The sequence below is a fragment of the Macrosteles quadrilineatus genome, unplaced genomic scaffold (genome assembly GCF_028750875.1).
Source record: "Macrosteles quadrilineatus isolate MER2022 unplaced genomic scaffold, UCM_ALF_1.0 Scaffold_10__1_contigs__length_6754688, whole genome shotgun sequence".
NCBI classification, from domain to species: domain Eukaryota; kingdom Metazoa; phylum Arthropoda; class Insecta; order Hemiptera; family Cicadellidae; genus Macrosteles; species Macrosteles quadrilineatus.
This window is the reverse complement of record NW_026542603.1, coordinates 5,230,045-5,256,311: the sequence shown is the minus strand read 5'-3', so window position 1 is coordinate 5,256,311 and position 26,267 is coordinate 5,230,045. Positions and strand designations below refer to the sequence as shown.

Below are 26,267 nucleotides of genomic sequence, written 5' to 3'. Positions count from 1 at the left end.
TAATAATTATAATTTATTCAGCAAGATGAACTTTTACCATATTTATTATTTATAATGCATGTCAAGATTTTGATGTTCGAATATTAATGCTACAATGTAATTGGGTTTATCCTGTTTTGCAGCATTGTAATAAAATAAAAAAAAAATAAATAAAAAAAAAAGAGAACATTTAGTCAACATTTAAAAAACTTAACAATTTACAACTACCGGTAACCATTATAATCTTTATGAAAAAGGTCCTCTTTATGTTGCCCTGAGGTTTTACAGTGTGCGCTGCCTGCAAGCTACAAGCTGTTTAATTTAAACTAGAGGTCGTCTAGAACTTCGTCAAATGGTCGAAAACTCAACCAAACATATGTAATGTTTAATTCTCTATTTTCACACTACACATAAAACATATGATTGGAATTTCTTCCATTTGTTTTGATTTTCTGTTTATATTTCGTTGTTATTTCGCAACCCATAAAGCACATGTTAATTTTTCAAAATTTAAAATCCATTTTAGCTTATTTTTTATAAAAGCTGGGTTTTTCTAGGCGCGGAGTCGGCCAGCGGAGAGCGGACAGCGGAGAGCGGAATTGAAATTAACATGGCATTCCGCTCCGCTTCTAGGAAAACAGTAACATTAAATTGCCTAAGACAAGCTGAGTCCGCTCTCCGCGTTCCTCTCTCCGCTGGCCGACTACGCGCCTAGGAAAACCCAGCTTAAGGGATTCTGCACATCTACAGGAAAATGTCTTTCCAACAGTATGCGTAGATTTTCCCTTCGTGCACACACACTGAGAAAAAAGGTTTTAAAGAAACATGCTTGCCTATTAATATATAGATAGGCCTAATTACACAGATCAAACATTAGCTTATCTTATCTTAGCTAATATTATAAACTGGAAAATGCTTGGTCAACTAAGCCTTTTATTTAATTGTAGTTTTGTAAAGTACTCCTTTAGCTTAGAACAGTTTTATCAACACATTTTATTAGCCTAATTTATATTACCATTCAATTGTCACATGTATTGACATTTATTGAGTTTTATTGAGACAATGCAATAATTCTGTATATACTAAGCTAAGCTTTGATTCTTCATTATTGAATAATAGGCCTACTTATCATCAAATTAAGATTCAGTGAAACATTTTGTTCTTGTGTGGCCTATTTTCTTACGTTCTTTCCCTCTCACAGGAGCAAGATGTGCTGATTTCTCAGTCCAACCAGATTTTAACAGCCATTATTCACGGCATGCGGTCGTTGGAGCCTAGCAATCATGTTCGACTGGCTGCTACTACTGCGCTATTCAACTCACTGGAGTTTACCCGTGCTAACTTTGACAAAGAGGTAAGTGTACATGTATGAAATGACATGTAGGCCTATGTTGATTTATATTTATTACATTTTTCTAACGGGTGAAACTTAGGTTGCAACATACCTACTTCTGTTTCCATCACACTAGGCCCTACATAGTTGTGTTATCAAAGAAAGTAGTGCATATTAAAAGATTAGTGAGTTAGTGAGACTTGAAAGTTTTTTGTGTTGGGAATTTGTGATTTATAAAGTTTTATATCGAGCTGTGTCCACTTGGCCAGTTACCATAAATGATATGACATTCAAAATTTCAGAGGTTTTAAACTCATTAAACAAATACCCCATTGTAAAGTAGACATCTTTTCTGATGTTAAAATTGTGGTCTGTTTAAACAAAATGTATAATCCTATAGAGCTACAGACCGGAATGTGCTGCGGTAAAATACCGTTTTCTCATCGCACCAACTTTTTTCAGTGCAAAACTAAAAGAATCCATTAAAAATAATATATTCATAACATTTTTTATCTCTATTACCTGCCATTGTATTGATAACCAAAAAAGAAAATGCTTCTTCACTTGTATCACACCTTAATGCTCATTCATGTAGCTTATGTCCTTTTAAAGTTTATGACTTTTTTTTGTAACAAACATGGCTTTAGGGCAGAATTTTAAAGGATTTGGTAGTGGATAGGATCATTGGTTTTACAGCAGGCTTACCTTACTGAAGAAAATACAGATGAACATGCTAAAATAAACAGATAATTTTTTTGTAAAACTCCTTTTTCAGTAGGCCTGTACATATTCTGCTACTGAAAAATGAGTTAGTAGCTCAAAAAATCCTATGGGTTAGGCCTATGTATATCTGTGCATTTTCATGTATTTTCGTCAGTAAGGTAAGCTGCCGTTAGACCTATCAGTACAAAATCCTTGTATGTCCTTAGTTGTCTTGTGTTGAAAAACTTTGATACTTAGCGAGTGACATTGGTTTTAATGTTCAGCCAACATTTATCAATTAATTGTATATTTGGAGACTCAATATTGTGTCTACTTTCTTCACCGGTTATTTACACTGTGTTGTTTTTTTTTTACAGTCGGAGAGGAACTACATCATGGAGGTGGTCTGTGAAGCTACTCAGTCCCCGGACACTCAGATCAAGGTGGCCGCCTTACAATGTCTAGTCAAGATAATGTCTCTGTACTACCACTACATGGAACCTTACATGGGCCCTGCACTCTTCCCTGTAAGTCACAACTTAAACTAAAACAGTTACAATGCATTACTGCATACAGTAGACTCTCAGTAATCCGGCAGATATGGGACCGTGATACTGCCAGATTAGTGAAAAAGCCAGATTACTGGAACGTTATCAATAAAACACTTAAAACACGTCTCCGAAGATTGCGTGATTGGACATATTATTACCGCGATCGGGCATGACAATGATAATGTTTCCGTAATCTTGGGAGTTGTTGACACAGTAGAACCTCTTTAATCCGAACCCCTGTAATCTGAACGTCCACTAATCCGAACACCTCGGTGTACTCTATACACAGTACAGTATTTATATTGTATAGGCTATTTAATGTACAGTTCTGTTTATTCACTGTTTTTACTACTTTATTAAATAAACACTGTATTTTACTTTGTAAAGCATTTTTTAACATTTCCCATAGCAATTACGATCCATTTTAGCCTTGTTTTAGCTATTGTTATGTAAAAACAACAGTATGTTCTGTAATCCGAACTATTCAATAGTCCGAACTACCCCCGGTCACAATTAGTTCGGATTAAAGAGGTTCTACTGTATACTGTAACGTCTAATCGTCCACGGGAGATGTCCATGATTTTGTCGCGATCGCGCATGAGGACGATGACGTTTCCGTGACCGTGAGAGGCGATGATAATGCATAAACGTCCGTGGGAGACGTACATGATTTTGCCGCGATCGAACATGACGACAATGACGTTTCCATGACCGCGAGAGGCGATGATAATGTCTACATGACCGTGGGAGATGTTCATGATTTTACCACGATCGCGCGTGAGGATGATGACGTTTCCGTGACCTTGGGAGATGTCCATGACTTTGCCGCAATTGTGCAAGACGACGATGACATTTCCGTGACCCAGGGTGTCTACCAACCAGGAAATCCGGGAAAACCGGGAATTGTACTTAATTTTTTACTGGCCATGAAATGTACGGGAATTGTCCTTAAATGCCAGACTGTGTCCTTAAATTTTTATGGGCCATAATTTTATCGATCGCTAGTTGGTTAGGAGCACATAAAAGGTTTATTAGATGTTTGTTTACATTTTCATAATTTATAACTAGAGCAATTATGCAATAAAAATCCCATTATCAGTCTCTAACCCATTAATATTTTATCACGACAATCAAATGTCCAAGTCAAGTACTTCCAAGAACTGTTGACTCAGTAGCTTAGCTCATAAAAGTTGTATCACTTATTCCTTTACAACTTCTTTATTTATTACTAGGGTAATTATTATTAGATCCCAGACCTATTTTATCATAGAAATAATAGTTTTATAATGGCTGTTAAATTTCACTTACTTAGTTGTACTTTCGTCTTGTCTTGAAGATTCAATTTGCCGCTGGCCATTGCCTAGGGCCATAAAACTGTTTATGGTTTCATATTGAACATGTAACTACAGTACATGTAACATGTAAACTACAGTCTTATTTTGTAAGTTAACCCCTTTTTATGGATATTTTATCTTTCAATTGACAAAACCACAAGCATTGTTGTTTGCATTAATTTCTTGTCACTACGTAGGCCTACTTGATTTCAAATTATGTCATTGCATTTTCTGTATCTTTGTCTTATATTGTTGGCGGTCAGGTTTAAATTTTTTTTATTTCCCATTTATTTATTGTGTTGTATGCTTTAAGCAATCTAAATCTTATGAACTAGAATGATGCTGCTACCGCGAAAGACGATGATGATGTTTCCGTGACCGCGGGAGTGGATGATAATGTCTACACGGCCGGGGGAGATAATCAGAATTTTGCTGCGATCGCGGAAGACCTCACCCGTCAAAAGAAGCCGGATTACTGAAGTGCCGGAGTGGTGCAGTGCCAGATTAGAGAGGGTCCCACCCTAAATTTTATTTTGGTTTAGGCCTATTTTTTAAGGCCTCAAATAAAAATCTAGTTTTGGTAACATAATATTCTAAATTCTAATAATGATGATGTACAATGTTGTGGTGTTTGAAATTTGTTTGAGGGATTATCGCAACACATTTAGTAAAGTACAAGGTTGCACAATGTTTTGAAATCTAGAATCTGATCTAAAACACATACAAGATTAGTTAACAGACCCAGCTAAAGCTGGGACAAATAACACAGAAAACAGTGTGGTAGTCTAAACAACATGCAAGAAACAAACTCTGAAATAATGCAATAGGTTAGAACTTTTGAAATTACTACTTTGGACATAAAAAATGCTCATCAAAGAAATAGTCTTTGTACGACTTCAAAGTAATGTCGAAAATGTTTGGAACGAAGTATACTTTTATTAATTTACACCGTTTCTTGCAGATAACATTGGAAGCCATGAAGTCGGATGTGGACGAGGTGGCGCTGCAGGGTATAGAGTTCTGGTCCAACGTGAGTGATGAGGAAGTAGACCTAGCTATAGAGGACACTGAGGCCGCAGAGGTAGGCCGTCCGCCACAACGTACCTCCAAGTTCTACGCCAAGGGAGCCCTACAGTACCTGGTGCCGGTGTTGATGACTAAACTAACCAAACAGGTCAGTCACTTAGTTGGGTAAACATAATTGTGGTAAAGGAAAGGAGTCTATAGTGAATCCATCTATGAAAAGTTACTAGGACGTCACAAATGCCACTGATAAGTCGATGATTTTAGTTAAAACATCTTTTTATCTGCCTATATTTTTAACAGTTTATGATTTTGTCCTCTAAAATTTCAAGTGACAGTGGGAAAGCAATATAGCTCATTATTCAATTCACATATTTGTCTAAACAAAACATCTAAATAAATTGTTCAGGATGTTTATACATTTGGTCAAAAATTACATGCTATTCAATTCTTGGTGAATGTAGGGGAGTATAAAATATGTAACAGGGAATTTTTCTAGGCAAAAGATCACTGAAGTCAACGGTTTGTAAGAAAACTGGTTTAAGGCCTGTCAAAATATTTAAATAGTTTGAGTTTTACAGTACAATGCCAGATTTAATTTTGTATGGTTTAACCTGTATTCTGATGCACATTATGATAATTCATTAAGTGGCTTTTAGCAATAAGTAGGTAAAAATTAAACTCCTTTCGGCTCAAGTCTGATCTGTGGTAAAATAATAACAACAGATTTTTTAGGTTTGTACCTCCAAAAAACAATCAACAATTAATTTATTTATTTGATACTACTTAGTAGGCCTACATAATGTAGACCTAGGGCTTATACATTCAATAAAATGGACAGCTGCTTAAGCCCTAGAAGAATGTACTTGTTTGCAGAATGTTTTTTACTGTTCTTTCCACTTCCATTATGTTGAGTCAGCATCATACTTTTGTAACAAATATTTTTAAATTATTTTTTTAAGTATCAAAAACTCTGTAGTACTGTACAAAAATTGGTCACATCATCCATTAAGTTATTTAGATGAATTTTTCTGTTTGATTGGGTGTTAAATTTGAACCTTTGTCCACAGGAAGAGTTTGATGATGAAGATGACTGGAACCCCAGCAAAGCAGCGGGTGTGTGCCTCATGTTGCTAGCCACGTGCTGCGAGGATGCCATTGTTCCTTTTGTCCTGCCCTTTGTCAAAGAAAACATCAAGAGCCCCAACTGGCGGTTTAGAGATGCGGCACTTATGGCTTTTGGTAAGTTTTTGTGTCAAAAGCTACTTTCATTTTTCTATGTTGGCCCAATTGAATGTACAGTATAACCTCTGGATATTACTCGTTGGTCTGGAATGACAGAACTAACAACACATTCTACGTGTAAATTACACTTAGTATTTGATTGCTGTTTTGAGTTTTTGTCTTTCAGTACAATTTCTTTTACAGGTTCTATCCTCGGAGGATTAGAAAATGGAACATTACGGCCTCTAGTAGAGCAAGCCATGCCGACACTGATAGAGCTCATGTACGACTCTAGTGTGGTTGTGAGAGACACAGCCGCATGGACGTTCGGAAGGATTTGTGAGATAATCCCGGAGGCGGCAATAAACGAGAACTACCTGAAACCTCTGCTAGAGTCTCTCGTGAATGGACTGAAGGCGGAGCCGAGAGTAGCAACCAACGTCTGCTGGGCTTTCACTGGACTGGCGGAGGCTGCTTACGAAGCTGTGGAAGGTAATGAGGAGGGAGCACAACCAGAGACATACTGCCTGTCTGAATACTTTGACTTCATCATCGCACGATTGTTGGAGACCACGGATAGGCCTGATGGAGCTCAGGTTTGTTCCCTTACAAATTGTTGATGTTTTGTAAATAGGGTTATGATTTGGATATTTCTTGGGTCAAAAAATATTTCTTTTCCATTCCTTCTACAAATCACAATCATGGCCTATATAGTCTTAATTCCTAAACCAAACCTTATTTATTGCATGTCTGCAGGCCAATCTGAGATCAGCAGCGTATGAAGCACTGATGGAGATGGTGAAGAACTCTCCAGCCGACTGCTATGTGACAGTGCAGCGTACTACCATGGTGATACTGGAGAGGCTCAACCAGGTGTTGCAGATGGAGAACCACATACAGAGCAACACAGACCGAGCGCAATACAACGACTTGCAGAGTCTATTGTGTGCCACTCTACAGGTACGCATACACATCATCGAACCAAACCAGACAATCTAAAAAATCAAACTAAAATTATAATCCCGAATCTTGAATTTTGATACTTAAAAGTAATACATTTTATTTACCTACTTAAGGTTGTGAATAAATACAGGTAATAATTTATGTTTACTCTGCTTTCACAATTTAATGAAATTGGACTCCTGACCCTGACATAAACATGAGTATAAGATAAATTAAAACATGATTTGAGTTCAAACAATATCGATATGAAACCGCATTGTACACAAGTCGTTGTATTAGAAGTTAAAAAAACCTACCTGTTGCAGTTAATAAAACAAATTACTTGTTTCATCAACATTGGTTTTGATTCTTCTTAAAACTCATTGATTGATTCTTAAAACAAAACTTTTTTAAGTTGGTTATGAAATTTGATTATGACATCACCATTCTGAAGCCTATCGATCGTAGTTAACTTTACCTTGCACAATGCAGCTTATGTACTCCACTGGCCTGCTGATGACTTGAACAATATATCAAAAAAGTTTCAACCAAACTAACAATGACGGTTCCATTTGATTGTTCAATTCTTAAATCAATGGTTTTCAAACAAACTTCCTGGCATATTTACCAGGAGCAGTTATAGCTTGAAAAGGTACTAGGCTAGAGATCGCTTAAACAAAATGTTAATAAGTCAAACTGTAATTGTCATTCAGAGCGTACTTCGCAAAGTGACGCCAGACGACGCACCGCAGATTTCTGACGCCATCATGACTGCTCTGCTGCAAATGTTCAACTCAAACACATGCAAGTCAGGGGGTGTTCAGGAAGACGCCATCATGGCTGTGTCTACCCTGGTGGAGGTGCTGGGAGAAGGGTTCCTTAAGTACATGGACGCCTTCAAACCATTCCTGTGTCTGGGTCTGAAGAACCACGCTGAATACCAGGTAAAGACAGCAACTGTTCCTACTCGGAAATCTTTGTTTAAAAAAGATGTGGCCAAATCATTTGTTCTGACAAATGAAGAATAGTGTATGGAAATTAAAATGAATAGATAGGCCTATGTCTTTTTTATTTTCAAAAATTAGAAACAATATTGGAGAGTGATATAGGTCTAATGATCTTTATAAATTAGACTTACGGTATATAGCGTATTTTACACGGATAAAATGTTTTCTTCATACTGCAGGAAAAGCAGTGGTTTTTAACTCATGCCTTAGGGTCCTAAAGTAGCTCCTCTTCTCTCTAAGGAGTAAAACGCTTTTTTAGTCCCTAAGGAGGAAAATTGAGCTGTTAACTGGGTTGTAAATTTCGATTAAAAGCAATGGCATCTATCAAAAGTGTTTTAAATCGATTGTAGCTTATTGTCACATTCTTTTTTTTATAACTCGACATATTGTTAGTAGTAACACAATCGCAATAGACTAAGTGATTGAATCACTTATTAAACAGAATTGTTTGCAATAGCAAATTTGAAAACAATTTCAAGTCGTTTTGAGAGATTCTTTTTCCATAAAAAGTATTATCTTTTTTTAATTTAGTAAATAATGGTACATTATGGCAACAAAAGTACAGCAAATTTGTCTTTTTAACTCTCGCCCATTTTCAACCTCGGCTGTGAAACTTGAACTATGGTCGAAAAGAGTCACTTTACGCCTTTGTTATGAAATATACTAGTACAGTAGACTCCCTCTTAGGGACCGAGGCCAGTCCGGATAACGGTTTTTCCGGTTAAACTGACGTCCCCAAAATCTCCTTAAAACGGACCGTTTACTGTGATATTGTACCTTAATTTATGAGAGCATTGTATTTAGACACGTGATCACTGGTGGTCTCAAATATTTCCCAAGAGAACAGCTGTTTAAGCACCGCCCACTTCCTGCCGATCTAATCCGGTTAAACCAATGAAAATTGTCCGGTTAAAGAGATGTCATTTCCGCCGAGTGTAGTCCGGTTAAACCGATGTCCGGTTAAAAGGTGTCCTGAAAAGAGGGAGTCTACTGTATAGGCCTATACAGTTATACATTTATATTCTCTCCTAACAAACCTACTCATTACCAATACTCGTACTAATATATGGGTACTCATACCTACTCATTGCTTCTTAAATATCAATACAAAAAAAAAAAAAAAAATACAAAAAATCATATAAAGCATATTACAGTAGACTACTTCTTATATGGGCACCTTTTAACCGGACATCGATTTAATCGGACTACACTCGGCACGTTGGTTTAACTGGACTAGATCGGCAGGAAGTGGGCTGTACTGAAACGACTGTTCTCGTGGGAAAGATTTGGGACCAGTGATCACGTGTCTAAATGCACAATGCTCTCCTAAATTTAGGTCCAATATTCGGGTTACATTTAACAAGTTTTTGGGGACGTTGATTTAACCGGAAAACCCGTTATCCTGACTGGCCTGGTCCCGGGGAGTCCGGATAAGAGGGAGTCCACTGTATAGGAATTCATTAAAATCACTAGAGTGAGAATGTCATGTATATTTATTTACAGTACAGTGATTTTTTAGACATCCTGGTTTTCTTTTTTTGGTTAGTTAGTAGGTTGATGATTAATACAAGCTCGAATGTGAAATCTCTTGATGGTTGTTTAGGTGTGCAACTCAGCTGTGGGTTTGACTGGAGACATCTGCAGAGCTTTAAAAAACAAAGCTTTACCTTACTGTGATGAAATAATGACTCTATTGCTGGAAAATCTAGGGGTGAGTAATCAACTATATGTAGTAGCAATTAACTATTATTTCTATTATGCCACAGTTAAAAATTGTGTTTATTGCTACAAGCGTTTAATCAAAAGGATTTTTCCATTAGGTTGCAATTTTCAACTTGCCTGTCAAATTTTTATTTCTGGGTGAGTAAAAATTATTGATTTATTTATTGTGTTCCAGGACAATACAGTGCATAGGTCTGTTAAACCACAGATTCTGTCAGTTTTTGGTGACATCGCCCTCAGTATCGGTCATGAGTTCAAGAAATACCTTGATGTTGTTCTTCAAACTCTAGTACAGGCTTCACAGGCACAAGTTGATAGGGTGAGAAACTAAAAAAAATTATATTTATTTTCTTTATTGATCTTGGCTAGGGGTAATATTCTACCTTAAAAAAAAGTGCTAGAAAAATATTAACAAAACCAATTGATCAGCAAAAGTTTTCATTTTTTGTGGCTAGACATATAATTTTGAGGTTTTTACAAGTTGGGTATACAGTAGAACCTCGATTACAAGACTAATGGCCAATGGGAATTGTTAAATAAGATACGTGTTATCATTGTTGACTTCTCCCGAGGTTTGCAATAACATGTAGTTCCAGGTAAATTAAATTAAATTCTAGGGGATTTAAAAATTACACTTGTTATCAAGGGTGACTTGTTATCGAAGGTCTTCTTTTTACGAGGTTCCACTGTATTTCAATATAATCTGGATTATGCTCCCAAGTTTTAGCTAAAATTAGGGATGGACGGGATTAAATTTTTAGATCAGGACGGGATTATTATTTCCTTCCTGATTTTCGGGACGGGACGGGATTTTTTTCTGTGCATAAAAAGAAAGTCTTTAGTATTGCAGTTACCAAAAAAGACAAACGGAATCAATTTTTACCGTTTGTGGAACTGATCTATAAAAACCAAAAAATGGATAACAATTTACATGTACCTATAGAAACTTGTGACTCGCGGTCGAAATGACTCGTGGGTACGGTGCGATCGTCAAAATGACTGCGGTCACGGCCGGTGATCGTCGGTATGACTTGCGGACACAGAATGATCGTCGGTATGACTCCGCAGTCACAGCGTGATCGTCGGTATGACTCCGCGGTCACGGGGTGATCGTCGGTATGGGGTGATCGTCGGTATGGCTCACGGTCACAGCATGATCGTCGGTATGACTCGCGATCACGGTACGATCGTCTGCATGATTCCGCAATCACGGCACGATCGTCGGCATGACTTCGTGGTCACAGGACGATCGTCGGTAGAACTCCGCGGTCACGAGGTTATCGTCGGTATGACTCGTGATCACAGCATGATCGTCGGTATGACTCCGAGGTCACGGCACGATCGTCGGTATGACTCCGTGGTCACGGCACGATTGTCGGTGGGACTCCGCGGTCACGAGGTGATTGTCGGTATGACTCGTGGTCACGGTCAATTGATCGTTGGTGAGACTCCACGGTCACGGTGCGATCACGGGGTGATCGTCGGTATGACTCTGCGGTCACCGCGCGATCGTTGTTATGACTTCGTCTCCTGCGTTCGCGGACCTATCGTTAACATCTCTCGCAATAGCGACGTCATCGTCACTCGCAAAGCGGCAAAATCGCCGACGATCGGACCAAATCCCGTCCCGAAAAATTCCCGAATAAAATGTAATCCCGTCCCGATAATCGGGAATATTTTTTTCCCGAAAAATTCACGAAATTTCGGGACCCGTTCATCCCTACTAAAAATTCATGTTGGTAGCCAACACATTAATAGTACCAAGTTTGATTGCTGAATCCAAAAATACAAAACTAATAACATCTTAGAAATGAAGCCTTGTTTTTTCGTTTTTTCCAATTGTCAGAAGCTTATACAATTGTCATGTATGTTGGCAGACTGATTTTGACATGTTGGAGTATCTGAATGAGTTGAGGGAAGGTATATTGGAGGCATACACAGGCATTATTCAGGGGTTGAAGGGTGATGGGCCTACGCCTAACCCTGATATTTTGCTGTTGGAGCCCCACGTACCATTCATCATTCAGTTCATCACACTGGTCGCGTGTGACACTGATAAGGCAGATAGCAACGTTGCTGCGTGTGCTGGGCTGATCGGGTCAGTACACTAAACCTTTAGTAAAATGAAGGGATAACATCTAGCTTACCTAAGAATAAATACAGGTAGGCGATAGAACGTATACGTAAGACAATATCTCAATTCCTAGGAGTTTTTCAAGTGTAGGCACAGCTGTTATCTCTTTATTATGAAAATTAAAATCTTGGCCTAGAGCCTTTTCTTGAACGAAACAAACCTAGTTTGTATAACTGTTTGGTCTAATTTTCATCGTTTTCCACAATCACTGGAAATTATGAATATCTTTCACAGTCACAGAACATTATCCTGATTACTGCTCAGTGGTAACAGAAAAATAATCGTCTCCCTTGGTCACAGAAACATTACCATCGTCTTCCGTGATTGCGCAAAACTCTAATCATCTGTGGTCATATGGGCATAATTTTCGTCTTCTGCGATCGTGGCAAAATTCTGATCATCTCTTGGGGTCGTGTGATTAACAAGATTATCTGGGTTTTGAAAATCTCATAGTTCTAAGAATTCTTTTTTGAATTCCGTTAATGGTTTCAGAATTTGAGCAGCTACTCCAAAACTCGATTTCATACAGAATTTTTAAGCAGAATGTAATCAATAACCTAAATTTATATTTTGTAAAATTTATGTATTTGGTTTGGTTTTGTGAGTTTATGCGTGAAAACAGTTGTAAATAAATATAAATTATTATTATCGCTTGTTATTTGACTAGCTCGTCATGTCACATTTTTTGAGTTGCACCCACAGAAAACATACTACTATAACCCAGAATGCCAACCGCATGGTAAAAAGCATTAAGTGTTTTGAGAGAGCTTTGCCTGTCAATTCGTAGGCGGCGCCACCAGCATTGCCATGCACTCGGCATAGCAAAGCTGGTGGTGCTGCCACAAAAAAAAAAAAAAAAAAAAAAACACTTAATGTTTTTTACCATGCGGTTGGCATTCTGGGTTATAGTAGTATGTTTTCCCACAAAGATAGTTTTTCCCTTTTGATCCCCTCAATCTAGTCTGGTTACTTTGCATACCTTGTACCTTTCTAAGTTTGTTGTTATTTTAAATTTAAAATTAATAATGGTTGTTATGTTTTAAACATTTTAGGGACCTCTGCTCTGCATTTGGTTCAAAGCTGTTTGCAATGCTTGACGTTGATCCGGTGAATGAACTGCTGACTCAGGGTAGAAGATCTAGAGTTTCAAAAACCAAGACTTTGGCCACCTGGGCTACCAAGGAAATGAGGAAGCTCAAAGCTGCCACCTCTAGCTGGTTAGTATTACAATACTGCAGAAGAAAATTTGGGCCAAATTGGCCTCCAGGGGACAGGGCAAAGGACTGCAGAAGAAAAATCTTCCTTGGGGGGTAAATTATGGTTGGTGTTGGCACTTAAATCGTTGGTTTGTGTGGAAAAAACATGTTTCGGAATAAATTAGGATGAAGGAACACACCCACAACTAACTTTGCTTAGAAAATAGTTTCACCACTTTTAATGACATCAAATTTCATATTTCATCAGCTTCTTCAGTAGAATATACAGTAAATAATATTTTTCCATGCTACCTGCATTTTGCGTGTTTGTTGTACTTTCATATGGTTGAATTTGAAGACTAACCTTGAGCGTTAAAATCCTGTTTAAGAAGTCAAGTGAGATGAAGTTTTTTGAAGAAACTCCTAACCGATTAAAACATATTAAATAATTCCTTGATCAGCATCATACGTGTTATTAAATTACCTAATTTCTTGTTAAAAAAGCATCGTACGAGTGCCAATCGCCGATTTTGTCTGATGATGATTAGAGTGTCCAATCAAAATCGATCACAACTTACCATCTTATATATATATTTACCGTCTTGTGAGGTATTTACAATATAAGTGTAAATGTATTACTACAAATGATATTTGACGTATTTTTGTTCTATCAGTTAAAATGTATCATCAGATTGTGATGTGTAAAAAAAGGAATAAGAAGTGAAAACCGAGTGAAATAGTCTTCCCTATGTCTTGCAAAATGCATTGGTTATTTCAAGCGATTTTCTATTATTAAGCTCAATTTGAAAACTTAATCTATAAAACCTTTATTGCAAAAAGCGATCTTAAATTTTTAATTTTATTATTAATTATTTTCATGTCTTGGATCTTTATTCTCTCCATGTAAAGCATAGTAGCTATTTCCTCTATGATCAAGACTTTTTTGAACTTGATAAACAAACAAAAAATATTCTTAAGCCAAATAATTTCCTATGAAAATAACAACTTTTCCTCATAAAGTTGTAAACAAGGCAAACTAGTAGAAGACTTTAATATTTAAAGATGTAGATTTATCCATTTTCTTTACTTAACTGACCTAGTACAAGATATACACATTCCAGTTAAAAACACACACCACTCCATTATGGGAAAGGCTTGTTCACAGACTTTTTGTACTTTGTTTAATCTTTCCCACCACTCAATAGAGCCAGCAGTCTACTGTACAAAGAACCCCTAAGAACAAAACCCTTATTTGTTAAACTTAATACTATTTAACTGGGTATAAAAATGTTTTGCTCGGAAAATGCTACGAATTGATTTACTAAATATCAACAACTTGTTTACAATAGTTTAAACATTCAAGTTTTAGCCTACAAAAACTAATAAATAAAAAAAGAACTTTAACAAAAACAGTCAGAACAAGTTTTCCAAGAGGACTGTGTCTATATTTTCAATTATTCCATTCTGGTTTACATTCAGTACCTTAAGGTTTCGATCTGTAACTCATTGTGTCATAAGATTGGTTAAACAGGGTTGGTACGGTCAGGGAAAACCTGGAAAACCTGGAAATGTCAGGGAATTTTGTTGGTCTGGAAAAGTCAGGGAAAAGTCAGGGAATTTTGGAAAAAATCTGGAATTTCTCTTGAAAGACTACATTTTTTACAGATATGCTACATTTTGCATCTACTTCTCAATACTTGGTCAAAAACATCGAAGTTTGACGAAAACATCGATGTAACAAAAACATCTGAAACCTACCATCGATATAAAAAACATCGAACATCGACAGACATTCTATCATCACCCTCTGATTACTGGCTTAATTGAACGCACCGAGCTCCCAGTGTTTCTACACGACCAAAAGAATATAATCCCGGTCACTTGGTTAAGAAATCCCGTTTAATCCCTTAAGATTTTTGATGTTAAATTCTGTGTTGAATTGGACATATTTCGTTTAAATAGTTGTTTTAACATTGCTATTATATTTTGTTAAGGTAATTTTTTCGATTGGGGTTAGTTTTTCACTAAAATAAAAGCATAGTAAATAAAAACGGACGTCATAGCCAAAACTCCTGTTTTATCCCACATCCCCTTCAAATCCCGCTCATGCTCTAAAAATCCTGTTTTCGGGATCTTATCTTATCTGACAGGGGCAGGTCTTTAAGAGACCTTTAAGCACTTCATCCGAAATCGAATTATTTGGGGTGCGCAATAATTGCTTTCTTGTTGACCTACAAGTTAAGGCGCCCAATGAATGCCTGTAGCTTCCCAATTAGTTCATCCTCAGGAAGGTATCTACCTCTAGCCATATTTCCAAGAGTTATCGATCTAGCGTCAAAGAGCTCGTTACAATCAAAGAGTAAGTGATCAGCTGTCTCTTCTGACCTATCACAGTACCTACAGATCGGTTCACCATCATATAAGCCCATCCGTTGTAGATGTTTCCTGAATCTTCCATGACCAGTTATCAGTTCAACAATTAATTTAATTCTTCGTCTGTCTAGTCTCAAGAGGTCACAGGCAACCTTTTTAGAAGGCCTAAACAGAGTAAGCTGGCTGACCCTAAGAAGGGGAACATCGACCCAGCGTTTGCGATGCTTTTCCTTGGCCCATGACGCAATCGCAGAACATGCACTGTTTCGTGAGATGCCACAGAAGGGTTGTGGGCCTATCATTGAAGTCGCAGAGGCAGTATTTGCCAATCTGTCTGCAGCTTCATTTCCTTTAATGCCTGAGTGTCCTGGCACCCAGCAAAGCGTAAGGTCATTTCTCCTACCCAACTCAGACACAGAAGCAAGACAATCCCACACGAGCCTGGAGTTGAATTCGTAAGAGTTTAATGCTTTTAAGGTCGCTTGACTATCAGTATAGATATTGATTGTTTTGTCTCTGATATCTTTGTTAAGATGTTCTTGAGCACAAACTAGAATGGCAGTGACTTCCGCTTGAAAGACAGTTGGGTACACCCCCATTGGAAGACAAATGCCAGTGCCTCCATTCATCCAATGCACACCTGCTCCAGTGCCCCCATTTTTGATCTTAGAACCATCAGTATAGCATTCTAAATCACCTGTGGGTATGGGTCCTTTTCCGCCAGACCAATCCTTCCTATCTGGTATTAGTACTTTGAAAGGCTTTCCAAAGGAGTATTTTTTGGACATGTGATCTGAAGGCAAGTGCAATTCATCATTATGTACCACCTGAACAATTTTGGAGTGCCCTTTATTGTTTCCTGAGGTTATCCATAAGTATTCGCATCTAAGGCGTTGGGCTGTTTTACTTGCTACCACCTTGATGTAAATGTCGACAGGTAGCATATCAAGCAGACAGTCAAGAGCCGCTCCAGGACAGCTGCTTACTGCCCCAGTTATCATTATAAGAGCAAGCCTCTGAACTCCTGCTAAAGCTTTGACAGCTATAGTAGATTCCATCTTTGGCCACCACACAAGCGAACCATATGTAAGGGCGGGTCGAACAACAGATACATACAGCCAGTGCATAAAAGTTTAGGCTGTAACCCCCATGTGCCACTTACTCTGCCTGCATGCCATAAGGGACCATTTGCCACGCTCAGTGACTTTTTGAAGATGTGGTCCCCAGTGAAGTGATCTGTCCAAAATTACACAAAGATACTTCACCTGATTCTGCAGCTCTATTACAGTGCCCTGCAGTCTTAGTGGGCCGATCCCATCCAGTTTCCTCCTTCTTGTGAAGGGTACTATTACAACTTTCCTGGGATTTATAGAGAGCCCATCTTCCTGGTACCAACGGTCCACTACCCTTAAAGCTCTATTCATAAGGTCAGTTATGGTTCCGTGGAACTTTCCAACCACAAGGATTGCAACATCATCAGCATAACCTAAGGCGAAAACCCCACTTTTGTTGAGTGTCCTTATAAGGTCGTCTGCTACCAAATTCCAAAGGAGAGGAGAGAGAACCCCCCCCCCCTGAGGGCATCCTCGAGTAGTTCTTGCCTCGATCGTGTCATTATGGAGTGAGAGCCTAACCTTCCTACTGTGAAGCAAGGATTCAATCCATCTACATATTATACCGTGAAAACCTCTTCCTCTCACCGCATTAAGAATTGCTGGAGTACCAGTATTATCAAAAGCACCTTGAATATCGAGAAAGGCACCCAGGGCCACTTCACTGCTCTCTAGAGCTTTCTCAATCTTGCTTACAAGTTGGTGCAACACAGTCTCGCATGATCTTCCTGAGACATACGCATGCTGATTATTATGAAAAGGATGTGTCCTAAGAGCTGTATCCATCATATATCTTGAGACCAACTTTTCTAGGATCTTAAGGAAGAAAGAAGATAGAGAAATGGGTCTAAATGACTTAGGATCAGTGTAACTATCCCTTCCTGGTTTAGGAATAAATGCGATACGTGAATTACACCACCCTAAGGGAATGTGTCCTAAGGCTAAGCTGGCTCTGAAAAGTTTTCGGGATAAGTTAATAATCCTACGTATGGAAACACTGCTATAACCGGGATGCGCGGAAGGATAGGCCAACATTCATCGTTTCAATTTCAATACGATACTGAATACAATTCCTCATTGAATTTATAAAAAGAGAAAAGAATTTATTTATAAAAATAAATGCATCTGCCTTAAAAAATAAGGTTGCCAATGACACAGAAAAAATTATACAAGATAAAATTGTATAAGACTGATTAATTTTGATGTTTGCCATATAGATGATTTCTCATTATGCTCAATGAACCTCTTAATGTTTCATGAGTAATAATTTTCAAAAAGGATCTGTCCAAATCATATTGTTTCCAAAAGTTCACAAAAAATTTTGATAATGTTCCTCTTGAACCAATAAACAATCCAATCACCTCAACTTTCCAAATTTTAAAATTTTGCTTGAAATATTCAAAGGTAGGATCATATTTTTTTTTCTTTTCTTCATTTACTTCGTTAGGTTGATTTATGTTTATTTCAAATCGAATTGTTGAATCGAGAATTATGCCTTTGTTAGTTTCTCTTTCTATCAATAAAATATTTACTCTTCTGGTGCTTCCTTTAGAAGAAAGACAGTGTACTTCTTCTTGCACGTCCCATGTGTTATACCTTTTTCGGAAGGCATTTGCTATGATACTTCTTATTTTGTGATGCCTAGTGATTCTTAAAAGTTCACCAAACGGACAGAAGCCAAGGGCATGTGCAAGGGTTTCAATCTCACCACAGGCATGCCTGCAGCGGTTATTGCCCTGACTTCTGCTGTGGAGAACACGCACTGGCACCACATTTGCAATCATTTTTATACTGTCTTTCCACTCAGATTCTGACAAGCCTTCTTTATTAATAATACTTTTATTTCCCGGAGTATAGTCTTTGAAAAGTTCAACACCTTTACCCTTTCAATACTGATTCAACCTTTAATAAACTAAAAAAAACTGCACTTGTAGGAGTTTATAAAAAAAATGTTATCCTGTTAGTTGAAACATTTAATAGTTTAGTTTGGTATTACTTTTTGTCTCCGGTACAAGCATGGTAGTTATTTTTCCTATATCACATGTTTCTTCCGATATAAGCCGATGATATCGCAAGCAAAATATCGATATATATATCAGTATCAGAAGCACCGTATCGTCTATCTGCTAGTGTCAAGTCAAGGCCAAGTAGAACATAAAGTGTGAGGTTAAGTTAGTTGGTACTCTTAATTTTCCAGATTCCAGATGTTTAATTCTTTTCTTATTGGTTTTATGAGTAAACTATTTAGGCCTACATTTTTTCTAATAATTCTCAATTCTGACTATTCGATATTTTGACTGATATTATACTTGACTGATATTAGACTGATATTATACTTTTTCCTGGAAAAAGTATAATATCAGTCTGGAAAACCTGGAAAAGTCAGGGAATTTCATTTTCCAAAATCAGTACCAACCCTGTTAAAGATTAGATCAGATAACTTCTTGTATACCTTCTACACTCATTACTAGGAATTATCCGAGTTTGATTCTTGATTCTTCAATTCCATGGATTATGACCAATACAATATTATGACTGTTCCATCCCAAAATCTCCTGTGAAGGAAAATTGTGATCTTTCATGTTTGTGATAATATTCTGCATGTGATCACTTCCAAGTTCAAACCAATCTCTGAGATGGCAGAAAATTGTGATAATCTCACGCAAACACAGTGCCGTTTTAAGGTTTAGATCGATTGGCGTAAAAAAAGCCAAAACTAGGGGGCTGCAATAAAATCCAGGAATAAAGATAAATAGTCTTAAATTTTTTTATTTGAATAAAAATTGATACTCTTGCAGATTCAGTTATAGCTTAGGTGAATAGAGAATCTATTATTATGATTGTTATGAATAAATACTACGCGCTAAACTTTTAAAATGTTGAAGGACTGCAAATAATTTATGAATCTTTCTTAGTTAGTGTTAAACTGCTACATTTTTTTATTTACTTTTCATCTTCTGGAATCAGAATCAAATCTTGAATCGAGGATCACAAGTCAACATTTTACGAGGGTTGTCTGTAAATTAAAGTCTCCTGTCGTGTCCAATTGAGTTGGATCAAATCTGAGACAAGTTCTTAATTCATGCACTACTGTTCTAAGTGAATCTCACCCATATTAGTCTCATCAAAGTAGGTGATAATGTTGTGTAGAAAAATTTACGCTCCTGCCAAATATGAATTTGATGAAGAATGGGGGTCAACCTCGTCTGAAATATGTTGCCTTCAAAAGTTAAAATATGTGGCGTAAAAAGTTGTCAGATGGCTGTACACATTTGTAAAATTGGACTGACTGCGGGTGTTGATCAGATTTCATTGAGGCAAGTTTATGAATGATTGCTTACTGGTTGGCAAGACTACTAGGATTTACCATTGTTCTTCCTTGGTAGTTTTATACAGACCACCTCTGTCACTTTGGTAATCGTCTGAAATATGTTGCCTTAAAAAGTTAAAATATGTTCAGTCACACTGCAATCGGCATGCAAAATTCCCTCAATCTAGGTCACTGCCTCCAACTATACTGATGAAATACGACAACCTGCGAGCTCCCTTCATATTTTTTAACGTCCAAACGCTTTCCTCATATACGTCTATCAATTATTGGGGCTGTTCGATCAATTGGACTTCAATAGTGGTTAACACCTTTAACCATAGAACATGATTGATACTTGGCGGGAGCACAGATTTTCCTTCACTTCCTTTTAGATACTATGACTAGACTATATAGTTCCATATTGGTAGGATTGATCTAGAATGGTTGTGGATGAAGTAAAGTACCACAACGGTGATCTCAGATTAGAGCTAGCCCAATCAGCTGTTACAGGAGCTCAATTATGGAGACCTTAATTTACGGACAGCCCTTGTAGTATCTCACTAATAGGTCAGTGGTTGTTTTGATGATGGTGTTGTTGTGTCACTAGTGCGAGACCATTGAATTTGAGCGTGCAGGGTCCCTGAGATGAAAGTCCGATGCGTTGTAGAGTGACTGGGGTTTCACCTTCTCCAATGTATGTCCTTGTCTGTTAATTCAATCTTACTTCTAGTTTTGCATGACGTTTGCACCTTGGAATGTTTCAAGTGGAGTACAGTCTTTTTACAAGGTTTTTACATACTTTTTATATAGGTAGGCCTAAATATTTTTGGAACACTTCCTGTTATTAATACATTATATGGTAAACATTTGACAAATTTATCAATTAAGTTAAAGCACAATTCCCTGCTTTCGTTTACTGCAGGTTGTTAACGCATAGTTATGAGTAGCTAATGTATTGTTGCACGCACAACTTTATTTTCCTGGTTTCTGTTGTAGACTAGGTCCTAGCGAAGTTGAGGCTGAAGAGAGTCAAAGACTGAACCACAAAAATATTTCCGTTTGCAATGTGCATATTTTTCACTAAATTTATATTGTATATCTGTACATTATTTGTAAATTATAATATCTGTAAAATCTTTTGATTGTGTTTTAGTAATTTTAAAATAAATTGTTAATCAAAAGTTGTACATGATTGTAATATAGTTAAAATTAAAATTTCTAGGTTTTAATTGTGCAATCGTAATATTGTTTTATCATAAATATCTCATTCTACTCATGAGTGATTCCGAGTATAAGATCATAAATCTGTTTCTGGATATATTAAACTTTTTAAACTACAGATTGTGTACAATGTAAATAAGGTTTAGAATTCCTTGTAACAAGAGATAATCTTATTTTTAGTTAATTTTAAATTCAATATACACATAACAGTTAGTTTTGGACCATCAGTCCATTGTAAAATAATAAAATATACCTATTAATAATTACAAAGAATCTCTATGTTTTTATGTTTTATTATTTTGTTGGTTATACATTTAAAATATGCTAACTAGGCTTGAACAGCAAAAATTGATTGTATTATTTATTCTGTTTAAAAATAAAGTCTTTTTGTTCAAAGTCTATTGCAATTTAACTAGCTCTGATTAAAGCTATTGTAGAGCTATTGTTTTATAAAATGAAACATGAATAATTGTTTTACTTTTTGCAAAAGGCTTTTTCACTTTTTTTTAATTTGTAGAGCTGTTTAATACAATGGCTAGCTGAAAGAACAACACTTAAATTCTTTTAACTTGGTGCTTGATTGTTGAATTTTTTCCTGGCAATTAGAAGCACTTAAATCATAGTTACTACCAAGTACACACGAGTTGTTAACAATGAACAAGGGACAATAACTAATTATGACTTTTCAACCTCATTTTATAATTGTTGTATAGTTTGGGACAGTCTAAAGCAACAAACTCGACAATCATTTAACAAATATTAATTTATATAATAATATAACATAAACTATTAAGATAAATATAAAACATTTCATTCAGATAAATCAAAGTTTTTAATTGAAGTTTTGAATGATTTGATTGAGTTTTTTTTTTTTTTTTTTTTTTTTTTTTTTGTTTGAGTTGAGTTTAACTATGAAAAGCAAATTGTTTGAAAGTACAACAAGTAGTGTTTGAAAGCGGTTTTGGACAACTACTTCAAGTTACTTAATAATACTAAACAAATTAGAGCAAAGCAAAGTACTTTCCTATTTTTTTTAGAGCCAACCAATTATGAGCTGTGATATCAGAAGACCAAATTGCAGGTCCAACATTTACATAAACCCAAACCAAAGCTCCTTATTGTACAATGTACATGGTTATTTTTTTATTCAGTGTTCCAGTGACTATTTTTTTTATTTTCACTATTTAACTAAACTGATGATCTATGTTGTACAAATATATAACTTGGGTGATATTGAGGAGAAAGTTGAGTAACTTAGGCTGTGAATGTACCTTTGTTGCAGAGAATCTTACAAAATATTAACAATATTGTGAGATTTTAGCGATTGCAGTATGACTGGTGGAAGGAGCGTGGTTGAAACGAGGTGAAAATGATACAGTTGATGACTGAATGGGAAAAGTTGCCACTGCTTATAAAAATGCTGTCTGATTCATATTTTTGAATCCTTTCTATTTCAAATTGATTTTAAAAATAAAAAGATAAATTTCCAGCTTTTGTACTGTTAAAATATCACGTTGCATTCTCAATAATCAAAACAAGTGGGGAAAATAGCATTATTAAAGAGCTCTTACAATTTTTTGATTATTTTACAAAATCACATACAGTCAAAAGAAAAAAATACCAAAATATCTGTGTTAGCTAAATTTGTAGAATTTTTATCTTAAAGAAGTTTTCCCTCTTTGCAGATCCAACCTAGAATGTAGAAACGGACCGACTGTCGTTGTATTCCTACTTTTTGGTTGTCTTCTGCATAAAAACCCCACACAACTCTGGTTGGAGCAGGCAGCAGTTTCCGACCAGTGAAGTGCAAGTGAAGTGTGAAGTGACGACAGTGTTGTGCGTACGAACGTATGCGTGTGATAAGAGGGGCGGACTCCCTATCCTTGTTTATATCTTCAGGAAAATTAATTCGGTCAGCTCTGTATCCGGCAAAACGTCTAACATATCCAGTGTTACAATTGGTTACTGAGAGATGACGATGCATTCCGACTACAACAGGTGCTTCACTCTTCTGATAAAAAACATTTGTTACATTCGACTGAAGTGCCTTGGTTTATAGCTCAGGTTAATTTGTTGCTTCCTCAACCAAAGATTTTCGCACGTCGTTTAGTGTGAATTTAATTTTTAAGTAGGATTGTCCAAATTAGACTGTTTAGTTTAAAGCAATAATCAAAGTTGTTTTGACTGCAATCGCGACCTAGTCTTTAGAAGACTTCTTAACTCAGTCATGTCTATTGTAGTTTGTTTCCTTATTAAAATTGTTCCATGTTTTAACCTCGTTTTGAACCATTTCTATTGTAAATGTTATTACTTGTCGAATTTAAATTCATTTCCGTAGCAGGTTTATTGTCTAAATATACTTAAGCCACTTATTTTATTCGGAGGTAAATAAGCTAAACGACTTAAACACTAGGTTATCTTATTTAATAAATTTTGACAAATGCCACAAATGTTACTGTGATTGATAGGTTAGTATAAAGTTCTTACGCGGACTCATTGTATTCCTTTTAGTCATTGCCGGTACAAAAATGTTTCCCGTTGCGTTTATATTTGTCCTTACCATTTGGTTAATGAACGAATTTTTAATTTTATACTTTTTGAAATTTTAATATGTTTTGTACTTTTATTTATATACGATTGGACTAATCATATGTATATTAAGAATCAATTTAGGACGGTTATATTTTGATAAACCGATAAGACTAACTTAGAATGCGTTAGGTAATTAGTAATAGGTTAAGCTGACCTGAGCTACCATTAAAATTACACTGTGATCGGCGATCCATCGCCCGAATACTTGATTTATTCCTGATAGTGTGATAATGCGTCCCTCGTATGTGTGTAGTCTATGCCAGCCGAAGTGTGTTCTAAACACTTCCAAAGGTATGGAAGTTATAATTGCATTGTATCAATGATGTTTGTAAGTACGTATGTCTGTTATTGTTGACCATTGTGAGTGTGTATGAGTGAGTGAATGAGTGAGCGAGTCCAGTGCCATGACAGTTCAGCTGGTCATATCCGTATCCGGTGGCGACCCAATCCCGTAGCTCCCTGCTCTAGCTTGCTTTCGTCCCCACCAAAAGGTAATCGTTTAAGTTTCATTCCCTCGTCTATTAAGTATGTTTTTGAATTTTATTGTTTAAAAAGACCTTTACTTTGTTAAAATCTAGCAAAATTATTTTTAAATGAAACAAAACTGTTTGTGTTAAAAAAATACATAGTTGTATGGAAATAAAGATGCAGAATCTACAAAGTATGGTGTGTAGTTATTTACTCCCTGTGTGCCTGTATGGTGTCAAGAGCTGAGATATATATTGATCAAAGGGCACAAAATATAATAAAGCGTATAAATTATCACAAGCTATTAAAATATGAATTACAATAACAAATTATAAAAATACCCATGACATACTCAGTGGCGTGCCCAGGATTTTGTCCTAGGGGGGGGGGGGGCTAGGGCCTTTCCTGGGTGCCAAGCGGGTTACCGGTTTCCCTGGGAATATTTTGGTAAATCCCTGTTTAATATTGCTGATTTAGGCTATCTACAAAAACAAAAAAGTGCTAAATATCATACTATTTGTATTTTTATTTTAGGAATTTTATATTAAAAAATGTTTATCCCTGGGGGGGAGGGTCCGGTGCCGCCCGTCCCCCCCGGTAGGCACGCCCCTGGACATACTGCTATGACTTTAGTACGCCTATCCTAGGCTAATTACCGTAAGAATAAATGTTGCTGAAGCATTGCCTTTTTTTTGTTTTTGTTTTTGCCAATTAAGTTGTGAATCAGTGAGTATCAATTCCTAGGTAGTTAAATTACTTTGTAAATTAATTGAAATTGAATTTGTATATAGAATGATTTCTCCATTCACATTGGATGCCAGAAACTAAAATAGTTTTTAGTTTTTACCACACTTATGGTAAAGGCTTTTTATTACATGTCCTCAAGAAGTTGAAATTTCTTAGTCAACGAGGCTTGTTAGAGAGGCACCTAACAAAAGTTGTTCATATGAATAGCATGGATAATTAACATATATAAATATATAAGGGCCAAGAATGGAGTCCTGAGCAACAAATAACTATAATCACTTTTTACAATATACTACAGACTTATTTGTTCCAAGTTACGTTACAACAATACAATTGATTTGAACCCATGGTAATTTTATACATTTAAAAACGATCTTGTGAATATACAGAGTGATTGATACAAGTGTGCCAGCTGTTTTATTCAAAAACTATAAGAGATATCAAAAAAAGTTCAATGCTAAGTGCCTTGGATTTTTATTTTGAAAACTAGCTGGCCCGACAGACGTCGTCCTGTCCTAATATGGTTTTATGTCAATGCTCGTTCATTTTCAAGATGAGCTCGTTTGCATTGCTCAATCACGTCCTGGTTGAAGTTCGTTTGCTACGCTTACTCACCTTTAGGTTGGAGCTCGATCGCTGCGCTCACTTACCTTCAGGTTAGCTCATTCGCTACACTCACTCGCGTTTTGGTTGCAAATTAGCTGTTGTCATAAATAAAAAAAAAATAATAGTGCTGCACCCTGTTGGTAAACCTATTAACTTTTTAATGCTATTGAATATCACAGAATCAAATTGTGGTTGAACCAGCTGTTAAGATTCTTTAATTCCATTTCAATATGAGTACTCATAAGGTTAACATGGGAAACTCCAGAGCCACTGGGGCGGAGCCCTTTTGACGGATTTGTACCAAACTTCACACAAACCATCCTTGAATAATGCTTAATAATGCCTGAAAGTTTAATTACAATCTGTCGAACGGTTTCGGAGTCCATAAAGGACAATCAAACAAGCAAACATTACATAGATTTTAGTCAAGTCAAAAAAAATATTTTAGCCGCCATTTTTCCAATATGGCCGCCAACGTTGATTTTTATTATGGAATTTATTTTATGATGTATTTTATGATGTATTCCGGTAGAAAATGTAATTTTTAGACAATTTTACTCCTCTGTTTTTTTTTCATAAACCTAACTGTTTCAAAGATAATAATGGTTAAAGTTGTGACATTTCAAATATTTTTTGAGTAAAACAGCTGGCATGCTTGCTTAGACCTTTATCGAAACTCTTTCTCATGCCG

General features: G+C 36.4%; 1 protein-coding gene across 2 annotated transcripts in view; it reads left to right on the top strand.

Annotated features, from left to right (window-relative positions):
• LOC129004612 (importin subunit beta-1-like) overlaps positions 1-24,417 on the top strand; it is a 34,338-nt gene extending 9,921 nt beyond the window's left edge. The window contains exons 5-16 of one of the 2 annotated variants that reach the window (XM_054433144.1): positions 1,181-1,333; positions 2,392-2,541; positions 4,861-5,073; positions 5,993-6,164; positions 6,351-6,742; positions 6,903-7,106; positions 7,802-8,032; positions 9,699-9,806; positions 9,993-10,136; positions 11,695-11,915; positions 13,004-13,168; positions 22,849-24,417. In XM_054433144.1, coding sequence (XP_054289119.1) covers positions 1,181-1,333; positions 2,392-2,541; positions 4,861-5,073; positions 5,993-6,164; positions 6,351-6,742; positions 6,903-7,106; positions 7,802-8,032; positions 9,699-9,806; positions 9,993-10,136; positions 11,695-11,915; positions 13,004-13,168; position 22,849 — 2,154 coding nt within the window. In that variant the 3' untranslated portion in view covers positions 22,850-24,417. Of the gene's footprint in view, positions 1-1,180; positions 1,334-2,391; positions 2,542-4,860; positions 5,074-5,992; positions 6,165-6,350; positions 6,743-6,902; positions 7,107-7,801; positions 8,033-9,698; positions 9,807-9,992; positions 10,137-11,694; positions 11,916-13,003; positions 13,169-20,938; positions 21,425-22,848 lie in introns of those variants that run through there. The other variant, XM_054433145.1, reaches the window with a different exon arrangement.
• Positions 24,418-26,267: the final 1,850 nt, after the last annotated feature.